General features: G+C 36.1%; 1 protein-coding gene across 3 annotated transcripts in view; it reads right to left on the reverse strand.

Annotated features, from left to right (window-relative positions):
• Nucleotides 1-13,143, reverse strand: part of AFG2A (AFG2 AAA ATPase homolog A) — a 334,710-nt gene that overhangs the window by 313,950 nt on the left and 7,617 nt on the right. For 2 of the 3 annotated variants that reach the window (XM_061192005.1, XM_061192004.1), the window contains exons 4-9: nt 10,049-10,107; nt 8,760-9,404; nt 7,638-7,767; nt 7,307-7,363; nt 5,684-5,807; nt 3,253-3,508 (exon numbers count right to left, since the gene is read on the reverse strand). In XM_061192005.1, the coding sequence (XP_061047988.1) occupies nt 3,253-3,508; nt 5,684-5,807; nt 7,307-7,363; nt 7,638-7,767; nt 8,760-9,404; nt 10,049-10,107 (1,271 nt within the window). The remainder of the gene's footprint in view (nt 1-3,252; nt 3,509-5,683; nt 5,808-7,306; nt 7,364-7,637; nt 7,768-8,759; nt 9,405-10,048; nt 10,108-13,143) is intronic. The other variant, XM_061192006.1, reaches the window with a different exon arrangement.

Genomic DNA, 13,143 nt, shown 5'->3' on the forward strand with positions numbered 1-13,143 from the left:
AGTACATTACTATCACATAAAAACTCTAGGAAGAAACTCAACACTATCAGTGAGAGAGTCAGAATTACATTACCTAAACTTAATGCAGTTATTTAAATCAGTTACAGAGAATCTCCAAAAATAGGAGAGCTGGTTGGCCTAGATCAGTGGTTCTCAAAGTGTAGCCCTTGGACCAGCAGCACTGATTATCACCTGTAACTTGATAGAAATGCAAATTCTTGTACGCCAGCTGGACCTACTGAACCAGTAGCATGCAGCCCAGAATTGTGTTTTAACAAGCTCTACAAGTGATTCTTATACAGGTTTAACGCAGGAGAACCACTGGCCTAAATTAATGATACCTTTCCTGTTCACAGGGAAGTACAAGACTGGCTACTTCAAATCACTTGGAAAACATTATAAATACTGATTCCAGTTCCCCACCTTCTTTATTCAATTAAGTATGGAAAGTAAGTGAGTGAGTGAGTGTGTGTGTGTGTGTGTGTGTGTGTGCGCGCGTGCCTGCATGGGAGCGTGCATGGCTTCCCAGGTGAACCTGAGGCATAATGAGGTTTTAAGAACCAATGACCTGGGAATTCCCTGGTGGTCCAGTGGTTAAGAATCCGCCTTCTGTTGCAGGGGACGCAGGTTTGAACCCTGGTCGAGGAACTAAGATCCCACATGGGCAAGGCAACTAAGCCCGGGTGCCTCAACTACTGAGCCCGCGTGCCTCAACTAGACAGCCCAGCTGCTCTGGAGCCCGTGCGCCGCAAGGAAGATCCCATGTGATTCAACTAAGACCCAACACAGCCAAAAATAAATAAAATAAATATTTAAAAAATTAAAAAACAAAAACAGGGGTTCCTACCTTTAAAAAAAAAAAAAAGAACCAGTGACCTATGTCAGTGGCTCTCAAAGTGTGGTCCCCACACCAGGAGCATCAGCATCAGCTGGGAACATGTTAGGAATTCACAGGTACCAGCCCAGACCTACTGAATCAGAAACTCTGGGAATAGGGCACAGACAGCCATCTATAGTTTACTAAGTTCTCCAGGGGATTCTGATGCACGATAAAGTCTGAGAACCTCAACTCCAAGTGATCTGTCTGGAATTGAGAACATGTGAAATGAACCTGAATTCTGCAGAAAAGAATAAATAAGAGACAGAATTAACTTGTGTACTCAGGAATACATCTCTTGGAGCTGGAGTCTCTCACTTTCCTCACACATTTGGAGGTCAAGGTGCCTTACTTCCCAGATAAGCCAGTGGGAATTCTCAAGCTGTCCATTTAAACACAGCACAAATGGTGAACAATGAAAATGCCTCCTAAAAAGCACTGGTTTTAAGCAAGATGTATTTAAAGTCCACAGTCAGAACCACAGCTGAGAAATCTTGTCAGTGGGAAGCCAAAAATTGACTGGAAGTGTTCATAAAAATAGCAGCAGTTATTTAAGGCACCACAGGACACTACCTTGTCTATTGCTGCCTATAAAGGTAGCAATAACCACTCGGAGTTGTTTCCTTAGCACAGAGCAGGGATTTCTAAAGGCAAGAAAGGACAGGAGGAGATGAAGCTCAACAGGGGTTTAAAGACAAAACTAAACTCAACTCTGAAGTTAATAAATATTTTTATTACTCTACCAAGAGGAGTGGAATGGTAATTACGTCTCATTATGTCTCCCGGTTTTCACATACATTTCTCAAATACTTACTGAGCATATTGCCTCTAAATATTAAAATTTTACCATGACTCTTTTTGTAAAAAATATGATTCTAACTTTGTGTGTAATTCTAAGGTCAGTGTAATAATTGTGACTGCTTCTACTTGTCCAAGGACACTATGTTAAAAAAAAAGGGGGGGGTGGCACAGCGGTTCAAACTTCCCTAGGCAGTCATTTTAAAAGACTAAGAGCCATTCAACTTTTCCCCTAATAACTCCTCTAAATTTGAACTTAGAAGGCAACATTAAATGTTCAATTCTTTTTATCTAGAACTAGGAGAATACGTAGTTCAAATTTACTATATAGCTGAGTTTTTCTTCCTATGCTCAATGCACACATTAGGGGTGCCCTTGTATATTCAATAAGTGAGATATGCCCATTCTATAGCATTTGGAGCATAATTCTACTATTTTTAATGCTTATAGAGTTTGAGGTGTTTTATCTTTCCTTCTGAGTCACACTATTAACCAAATGTATAAGTTAATCAAGTCCTTGGTCAGACTGTTTCAATGAGAAAATGCAGTTAACTTCACAATCAGCATCAGTCTGCTTTGTAGCATTATTTCTAAGAACACTGTGGGAGAAAGCCCTGACTAACCACCTAAGTTTAAATCATTCAGACAAACAGGCACAAAAGAGAAGACAATGAAGAGTGGAAAAGCCAGGTGTATGAAAGTAGCTAGTGAGGCCAGGCCAGGTTTAGTGCCTAACTCGGGTACTTCCTTGTTCTGTTCTAGTTCATCCTACCCTTCCTATCCTTCTTCCCTCCCTTCCTTCCTTTCTTCCCTTCTTTTTTTCCATTTCTTTCTTCTTCTCCCTTATATCCAAGGAATGTCATATGTACAAAAGCACTTAGGTATCATCTACCACAACCCCCTCAATTTACAGATGGAAAAAACTAAGGCTCAGATAAGGCAAAGAACTTGCCCAAGACCACAAGCCTGATTTTAAAGGTATTTTCTACCCAAAATCCATTTTCTACTATACACCCCTGCCTCTTTAGAAAATCTCTTGCAAAAATTCTAGCACTGTTCTTAAGCTTTATTCTGCTATATAAAGTTAGAGAACACCACTGCATAACACAACATACACTAGTATTTAAGACAGTATACACAAAACTACATATTTTCCCTACCGGACACTTTAATTTTAAGACTAATCTTTTAAAAAATTACCTTCTCAAAATCTGATTCATTGCTAGATTAGGGGAAACAGAAGATCAGTTAAATACCGGAAAATTTGAAATTATTAAGTCATACTAACAGCAGTTAATATTTATTTACTGCTTGTATATGCCAAGTACATCCTTTTTTTATGTGTGTATTTTTATGTGTATATTTTTATTTTTAGGAAGAGGGATTAAGAGTGACTCTTATTTCATTTTTATCATTTTCTGAATTAACCAGATTTTTTTCATAAAACATATATTTTATGATTAGAAAAAAAATTAGCTATTTCCATTAGGAAATAAGTGAGATATAAATTATCAGTTTGTAAATAAACCAGTTATTAAATCCATCAGTACAGATTCACTACAGCAAATCACTCTCACCTGCTTCATTACACAAGGCTTTCAAGTCTGCTCCAACGTAGCCATGAGCATTATTTGCCAGCTGTAGCAGTTCAGCTTCAGTGAGCAAATGGGGCACCCTTCGAAGCAGTTTCTGGAGGATATCTAGCCGGTCTTGTGCATTCGGAACTCCAATCTCAATTTCTTTATCAAACCGTCCAGGTCTTCGTAGTGCAGCATCCAAAGCATGGGGGCGATTTGTGGCCCCAAGAACCAACACCTGTCCTTCACTTCCTTCCTAACAAAACAAAATTAAAATATATTACATATTCTTCTAAAAGTAAAAAAATAAAAAAAAAATGCACTCGCTATATAGACAAGGATAGATCTAACTGTCCAGGCTGCTAAGTCCTATCCCTTATTTTTCAAATTTTGTCATTCATCCCACATTTCCCAAAGCTCAGTCTAAATGCTCCCTTACCTAGAAAGTTTTCCAATACTTAACTATCTACTGTAAGTGATGTCTCTCCCACTTCTAGCATCTTAACTACACAATTCTCATGAATAACAACATATATACCCTATACCATATAGTTTTAACTTGTTTAATTGTTTTAAGTTGTCCTTTTCGCTACTTGAAAGCAAAGATTACGACCTACACGTGTTTCAAACAGAACTAGGCTCTATTACGCAGTTGTCTAAGAAATCTTCCTCACATTTGCACTGTTTCTATTTTGTTTTGATAAATATTCAAATTTCTGAAAATACACACAACAATATAACCAACACCCAAGTATCAGATACCCTTGAATACATACGGATTTTTACTCTGAGAATAAAATTTGGAACAACAAATTATAAAGAACTATGTTCACAATGAGCCACCTGTAGAAATTACCCAACATTCTACTCAGATGACCCACGTGTAATGTCACAGAGACAAGCTTAACTGGAATGTGATTTGAAGTAAGAAAACTCAAACCTAATCAACTATATTGGATGTGCCAACAGGAAGTGCACGGATTACAGTGAATCTATGAATCATGAGTTTAGAAGACAAAAATACAGGCCCTCAAACACTTTCAGGCTAAAACATCAGTGCCACATGCTCCCAGTCCTGCCCAAAGGCAAGAACATCAGTTCACATCAGGTCTATCCCAGTGGCAGAGAAAGAGGTAGCAATGACATAGTAATTAAGATCCTCCAACACAGAGCCTCCTATCTGATTTCCTACTCACCAAAATCCATTCTAATTGTAATACAGCTCTCCACATATTTTCTTCAGGATGAAAAGAGAGCCGTTCATAAAGAAAGTATTTGGTCAGCTTAATAATTATACTTTTCTTTTTCTTTTTTAAAAAACTTTTCATTGAAGTATAGTTGATAATAATTTTACTTCTTATCGTAAATGGACGAACTGGTGTCCCAGTTTATGTATCAGTCTCCTGTGAGTGTTGTTATTATGGATCTATCCTCAGAGCTCCACTATCTCCAACATACTAACAACACTGAATCCTCCAGCTTTGTAAGTTCAGGACCGAACCTGGGACATTATGATCACACCTAGGTAGTGCCCTAAGACTGAGAACCAGATGGTCATCCAGCCTCCCGCAGGTTACAACCCTTCTCTTATGTTACTCTTAAAATTGTAACACAGGTTAGCAAATAATAGAGACAATACCAAACGTTCCCGTTATTTTCACATGTTCAGTTTCTACCAATAGTCAGTAAAACCAAAAAGTTCAAATTGCCCAGTTTTTCAATGTGCAAAAAACTGGGGACTCCATGATTTCTAAAATTTCTTTTGGTTCTGACATCGTATGATTCTAAAAATGTGAGTTATTTACAATCTTGTATAAGAAGTGTATTCTTCTGATAAATGCCTAACAGGAGTCTGAGAGAATTTTTCTTCATTCCTCTTCCCTATTAGTCCTATGGATCTCCCTTTCATAATCAGCACATAGTTTTCATTAATATAAGACTGTATGCACTATCAAAGAATCTGGTAACATGAGTACATTCTTTTTAAATGTTGTACTAACACAATTCCCATTATTCTCACTTTCTGTCCTTTCACTTGCCCAACTTAGAGCCCCCAAAGAATCAATTTTTACAAGAGTAATAAGACTTACTCATGAAATTTCTTAGTAAATTCCCCTTAAATTTAATTGCTAAATTTTCCTTACTGACTTGGGCTTCAGGTTTTTAGGTTAATACCATTTATTATAAATCTATCATTGTATATAATTTTATATGCTAGAAAAATATGCCAGGTTATACTGTCCTAGCTGTTACAAAGAAATCACGAAGAAAATTATTTTATGGGTCTTTCCTCTAGTTTTTACAGCTAATATTTCTTCCTTACCCTAGAGGATCCAAAAAACTCAGACATATTTGACAGTTTTTGCCACTACATACATATTATTAAGAAAATACCCCCTCCCACAGAAATCAATACTGGTGCTGTACTTACTGAACCAATACCATCCATCAGTGTTAAGAGTGAAGCTACAACTCTTTTTTCCACTTCATTCTGAGCCCCTTCTCTTTTAGGGCAAAGTGCATCCAGCTCATCAATAAAAATAATTGATGGGTGCCTAAAAATAAACAAGTAAAATGAATTCTCCAATATACATTAAATTTTTAAATGATTGTTGCACTGCAGTTAAAAAATTGAAATTGTTTTAATTTTTTGACTGAAATGCAATGCATCAAATTTAGGATTTAATTAATAATATTAAAGACAAAAGCAATAGGATGTTAACCTGAAAAATCTTAGATTAATTCTAGCCTAAATTATTAACTCACCAATATCACATTCTAGTAGATCTGCCCTCAATAAAAAGCAGAGTACTGAGAACATGTATTGCTCATGAGATGACAGTCTATGCCCAGACAGAACTTGCCCACTAATGCCCACTAAATTGCTATGCCTGGATCAATTCAGAAGCTGAGGCCAGTGATGCTATTCCTTGGAGATGGTTTAAAGTTCCAAGGGATAGAAAGTAGAAATGCTCTTTTTAAAAAATCTACTAAAAAAACAACTTTCAAGATGACCAATTCTCCCATAAAAAGATGTGAATTCTCTCATAAGAGGAAGTCTCGACTTCCAGGAACAAATTAATAGTGACAACAAAAACATACTAAACAATAAGGTATATCACTGGTTCTCAAATCTTCAGTGTTTGGAGTAAAGACTACTTATTTTATCTACTGGGGGAAAAAAAAACTTTAAAAATGGAAGTTTTGATAAGAGAGCAGTAATTATGGTAGGTTACATACCAAAACAATGGAAGAGACATAGCCATATTATGAATAAAACTACATTAGACCAAGTTACAGGCCATTCTTTAATACTCCTTGCAATGTAACAATGGTAGCCTAAACTGAAAAATGATTAGTAAGAATCATTTTTAAAGCAAAAGATTTGTCACTTTGAAGCAAACTGTAATAAAACGAAGTTTTAAGCCTAAAGGGCAACTGTAATAGTCTATTGAGATTAGATGTACCCAAAAGAAAGAAAATCATAAATTTATATGCTCAAGCAAATTCACATGACTTATCGGACAGCACTGTCTTAATTCTTTTACCTTATGTAATTTTTAAAATTGAGATATTGACATACAACATTACTTTCAGTTATACAACATAATGATTCAACATTTGTATATACGTATCGTGAAATGATTACCGCAATAAGTCTAATTCACATTGTCTCTGTACAGTTATAAAATTTTTTTTCTTATAATGAGAACTGTTAAAATCTACTCTCTTTGCAACTTTCAAATGTGCAATACAGTATTATTAACTACAGTCACCATGCTGTAGATAACATCCCCATGATTTATTTATTTTATAACTGGAAGTTTGTACCTTTTGCTACATTATGTAATTTAATAACTTATTTATCACATTTCCAAAACAATATTAGATAGAACTAGATTAGATAGAACCTCATTAAACTTACAATCTACTTCCAGTGCTATCACTATTATTTTTGTTCTATTCTTTCATGCTTCGTATAAAGTGCTACTATCTCTACTTTCATTAATACAGCCTCGACTACTAATGCCAAACATCCAAAAATAAAGAATACCGCAGAGTGGCTTCAGCAAATATCTGACGTAACCTTGCTTCAGTCTCCCCATAGAATCTGTAACAAATAAAATACATTTCAGGACCAACTCTTACCATTTTTAAAGCTATATCTATAAAAGCTCACCTGACTTTTCAAATATTTCCACAATACTTAATACTACTTTCAAAAATTATTTTCCAAACTTAATGTTTATACACATTGAGAAAAGCAAATTTAAAATATTTCAATGTGTGAAATATCGACAGAATACTATTGAGCCATTTTTTAAAAACCACATTTAAGAAGTATATCTAATAATATTGTTTAGTCTATTAAATTATGCACTTACTTGCTAATAATTTCAGGGCCATTAATTACAGAAACATAGGCACCAACTTCATTAGCAACAGCCCTGGCAATCATTGTCTTTCCAGTACCTGGAGGACCATAGAGCAACACTCCTCTAGGGGGAGGAATTCCTAGAAGAAAAAGCAGAGAACACTGGATGCAGCATTACTAGGTTGCTTGTAAGTGTTGTCATATGACTTCAAACACGAGTTATAAAATAAATTTACCTTGCACAAAAACTAAGAGTCAGAACTTCCCTTTCCTCATAGAAAAATGTACTAACTAGCCCAAACGCTGATCTCAAGCAATGACTTTTTCTCTCTCTGTAGACCCAACCAGGCCAGGCTGGTTAGTAAAAAACTGGTTTAACACCCACACTATTGACATGCCCCATCCCACACAGCACAGTTCAATGATCAAAAAACAAAGCCCGAACAACAAGAAGGGCATCCAAAATAAGCCACCAACCCCAATTTTTATCCAACTAGCCATCTCAGGGAATATAAGCCTTACCAGGGTTCATTTTATATGTGAATCCAAGTATTTATTATATATATATTTATATATATATATATATATATATATTTTTATATATATATATATATATATATATATATTCATGAAAAAAGAAAAAGCAAAAAGCAGAGAAAGACACGGTATGCACCAAATATATGTAGAGGATCTGGGCAGTTAACAATGCAAAAGAAGCCCTGAGTTTTCTAAAAGCCAAGTCACTCCCTTAAGTACTTGTTTCAATGCAAAGAGATCTGTACCCAGCTACATTTCCTAACAAAGAAGTTTTATCCGAACTATTTAAATGTTTGATTTATTTTTTTAGTCATTACGGCTAATCTAGCATGACAAGATACTTACTCTAGATCCAATACAAACAACTGTGGAAGTGTGCAGTTAAGAGAGACAAGGCTACAACTAACTCACATTACAACCTGAAGAGACCAAGCATAGAAAAAGGCCGACTTAACTGGCATCTCCTACCATACCTCCCCCTCAGGAAAGAAAAACAGGAAAAGAGGGTGAACAATTATTAGATAAGTGAAATGAGCCAACTGCTTTTTAGTTTGAATTTAACATTTCTGGGTGTAATACACTGAAGAAATCATACCATAACTCTTGAAAAGCTCAGGCTGTTTGAGAGGTAATTCAATTATTTCTCTAATTCCTTTCAGCTGACTATTTAAGCCACCTATCATGTCATAAGTTACTTTTAATTGGTTGCCTTGATCTTTTGAATTTGTACGAATCTTTGTAAAATTGACTCTTGTTGTGGAAGAAATAAAATAAAAGGTATCGGTGTTGCACTGTGCTCCCACGCTGGGTGACTTTAGCAATCTCTCTTCATTGACGGGCTGCTCATTTCCTTCTCTGGCCGACTGAGAACGACATTCAAGACCCGTGACTGCCTCTAGTCCAAGTCCACTGCCATTCCCAGGACTCTGTGTAACACCTGACGAAACGCCACCAGCTTTATTTATCATTCTGCCATCTCCTGGTTTGTAAGGAGTACTGCTTGACGCTGGGTTTGGGGGCACTTCCAGACTTAACTGGCTCAGCTGTAAGGATATATCCAGGGTACCAGCTTCCGTGCTGGATGGCTTGGAGGCCGTTCCCCGGGCAACAGCGTCAGAGTCATTCTGAGCCCTTCTCAACATCGCGCCATCTGCTCCTTTCACTCGCAACACTTGCAACTTGCATGGTCGTCCATAGAATGTACAATACAGAAAGTTGCCTGGTAAAACAATCTTGCCATCTGGAAAACAATTTATTAAATATATACGTGAGCACAATTTTTCACCCATTTAAAGTTTAAATAGCAATTGAGTTCATCTATTAACAAAACTATCTGACTGAAAAGACTAAATCAAAGATGGAAGTATTAATAAAACAATTGTTATGAAAAATAGAGGACCTAATATTCCCCTATGATACGGCACTATCTGGAGATAGAAGGTCAAGCTAATTCTCTGAAATCCTCTACACTCAGTACATTTAGGATTCTATCAGCTATAACCCCATAGAGCCAGGCATTCCATGTTCAGTAACGAACCAAGCTAAAATGGCACACCTACACCAACACTCCAAGATAACATACCTGACTGGAAAGAACAGAGTTCAAGGGTTAAAAGTCTTAGTTCTACCACTGACTTTGCTCACAGTTAAGTCAAAAATTCTCTCCACTGCTCAACTACCAATCAATTACTTGGCAGTTGGGGGTGGGGGCCAGGGGCAGATACTACATCCCTATCTTAAAAGGACGTTCATTCGTTGAGAAGAATATTCTCTACACTATTTTAAAGAACAGCATTATGTACACAAGACCTCAAAGACACATCAGTTTATTTGCTGCTGCCTTGCTTTTTAAAATTTAGAAAACGTATGAAAGATACATCTCACCTAGTTTTCTCAGAAGACAACTAGTCAGTTGCTCTTCATTAATATCTGCATTTTTGTCACTGTGAAGGGTGGGAGAAATAAAAATCAGCATTAAGTACACCAGAAACTAAAATGTAATATAAAATGACATGTACACAGTTGTGATGTAGACCTAATCAAAAGAATCATTAGTTTACAACCTGGAAATGATTTATACAATTTTGGAATGATTTACACTTTTTAGATACTTCTTATAGCCATGAAAACACCATTTGCAATTTGGTGTCTTAGTGGCCTAAATCAGTTTTCTTTACTATCTTACACACCACACACACACCCCTATATACTCGGGTATATACATGTATACACGTGTGTACATTTATGTACTACATCTGTGGATGTATAGGAGCAATAAATCACAATGAAAAGTATGTGTTTTTTATTGTGTGTTATAGTCAGAAACATTGGAAAAACACTGGCCTCAATTTTAATCATTTCCTTTCTGAACTTGCCCAGCTTGGAGAAAGGCTTTTATTAATAGCTTACTTTATTCTCTTTGTATAATTTATAAATTATCTTTAAGGAAATTTAAATCCTATAGAGTACGTTATCTGAAGAGGTGGAAAAAAAGCAGAGTAATGGTACAGTGCAAGTTTATTCTAGAGAAAGGGTATGCCTAAGAAAAAATGGAAAAGCCTTCTTCTGAGCAAAAACTGTGTCTTCCAGGAAGATTGCCTGTTTGAGTACAGGAAACATGCCTAAAAATCATTACACTTGTAAAGAAACACGTTCTTGGAGAGTTCTCAGAATATGTGCATTTTCCCTCCTCCTCCTTGTGTAAGCAGCCCGTATCAGCAGAGGAAGCCTACAGTTGCAAGCTCTGCCAGAGATCACAGTGGGAGAATGGTTTAGCTCAGGAAAAGGTGTATTAGCAGGCGCATTTGGTCCAAATCTAAGCCTTGCTCCCAACCACTTTATCAGTAACAAAATCAATACAGCCAACTACATTATTTGCAAATTCCGTATGCAAATTCACCTACTTGCTAAAATGTGTTTATAACCCCAAAATCAATACTAGCAGAGCTTTGCCAGTCATTTGTGGATGAGCACAGAGCAGGCAAAAACTGTAACCCAATACTTTCCCAGCTGAGGCTGAAAAAGGCCTATTGTTTCAACTCTTATTCAGAGGTGACCAGAGGATGGAAGCTGGGGAGGGTAGGGAGCAGTGCAGTATCGCGTGAAAAGTTCCAGCTCTGGCACCAGACAGAGGGGGTTTGAATCCTAACTCTGGCATCTGTTAATGGGGTGGCCTCAGGCAAGTCACTTAATATTTCTGAGCCACTTCTCCTCTTTTGAAAAATAAAGAAAATAGAATCTACCAGAATGAGTTGTTTCAAGGACTTAAGATTATAATCTACATAAGATATATATTTTCATATATTTATATGTATTAAATAAATACACATACATATAGACACACACACACACAAACACACACACCCTCCCTAGGAGCAACGGTTCAGTATTTGCTAATTCAGTATTTGTGGCACCGTCATGGAACACAACTACCACCAATAATGAGAACCAACTGTGTATTCATATAAAAGAGAGAGAGAAAAACAAGGAGAAAATTTCGTGAATCAAATGCGTGTATAAACTAAAGAGAAGATTGTACTTATTTCCTTAAATACTTAAATTTACTTGTTTAAAGAACTCTGAAACTACTTAAATGGCTTTTATTTATTAAACTTTGAAGAGAAAATATTTGCAAATATGTACAAATATGTAAAATATGTAAAACAATCAGTTTTGCTTTTAAAAAGAGCACAGATTAAATCATTTCCACTAGAAGGAGCTCTAACATTAGTATTGATAATAAATTTTTTCAGATACAACTGAAAGATTTAAACAGCAGACTAAAATGACTGATTCTTCTTATTGGAAATTAAGTTTCTTGTCTAAGTTCTGCTGCCACATTTAAAACATAAGGTTCTTTAAAATAAAAAACCAAGTTTCCATTTAAAACATATACAGTCCCCCTATAGTAGGTAATCATTATCACCTAAGACTGCTGCGCCCCCAAGAGGTCACACTTGTTAGTAATCATCAAAAATCCAGTCAACTGATTACTGCTACCTAAAGCACTGTTTTAAAACAGTCTGAAGATTAATTCTGTTGAACCTGAGTTAACTAAAAAATTACCATAAAATAATGGGCAAGTTACTTCTCCTCACTGAGCCCATTTCCTCACCTGTAAAAAGAGGGATAAATATGGATACCTTGCTGGATGTTTAGAGGACTAAATGAGAGAAGAAAAAGGGGAAAGTGTGCGTGTGGGTGCTAGTACACAGCTGGCACTCAACATATGCTGTGTTCTCTTTTCCTTTCTGGCTTTTTATTTTGTTGCTTGTTAAACTGTTATTCAATGCACTGAAGACATTTTCCTGTTTTTAAAAGAAAAAATATACTAAAGCTTAAGCTTGGAATCTACAAAAGCAGCCAAAGTGAAGAAAACTTTTCAAAATCAAGCTAATGATTGAAAAATGTTTTGTGATTCCAGCATATAATATAAAATTCCCCAAGTTTTTACAAACATGATATTAAAGTATTAAAAGATTTTTTTAAAAAACAAATTTTGATAAGACTTGTATATGCAAACTGAGTAAAAATCCTATTAGATACAGAACATCCAAGAGGATGGGTGATATACTTTAACCATATTTGTCATCTTTGGTGGGGGACTATTTAAAAATTGGATAGATATAACTGTTTTACTTGACTGAATAATCAATGAGTTAAAATACACAATCAGGTACACTTCGCCTGAGCAGTCTTAATTAAAACGTGTTTCTTGCCAAATCACAGTAATCTATTCCTGTCTTTACGACTGTAAAAAAGACAAGAAGCCCTGATTACCCTGCAAACCAAGACAAAAAGAACATTGTTAAATATCCATCAACAACAATTCCTCTCACCTAAAATGTCAGGGCATATTCTAATCACGGGACATTAGCGAGTCCATAGTCCATAAATCACATAGCACCCATCTAGCTTGTGCTGTCTGACACAGTAGGCCACTAGCCACTCACCACATGTGGCTATCAAGTGCTAAAAAT

The sequence above is a fragment of the Eubalaena glacialis genome, chromosome 5 (genome assembly GCF_028564815.1).
Source record: "Eubalaena glacialis isolate mEubGla1 chromosome 5, mEubGla1.1.hap2.+ XY, whole genome shotgun sequence".
Lineage (NCBI taxonomy): Eukaryota > Metazoa > Chordata > Mammalia > Artiodactyla > Balaenidae > Eubalaena > Eubalaena glacialis.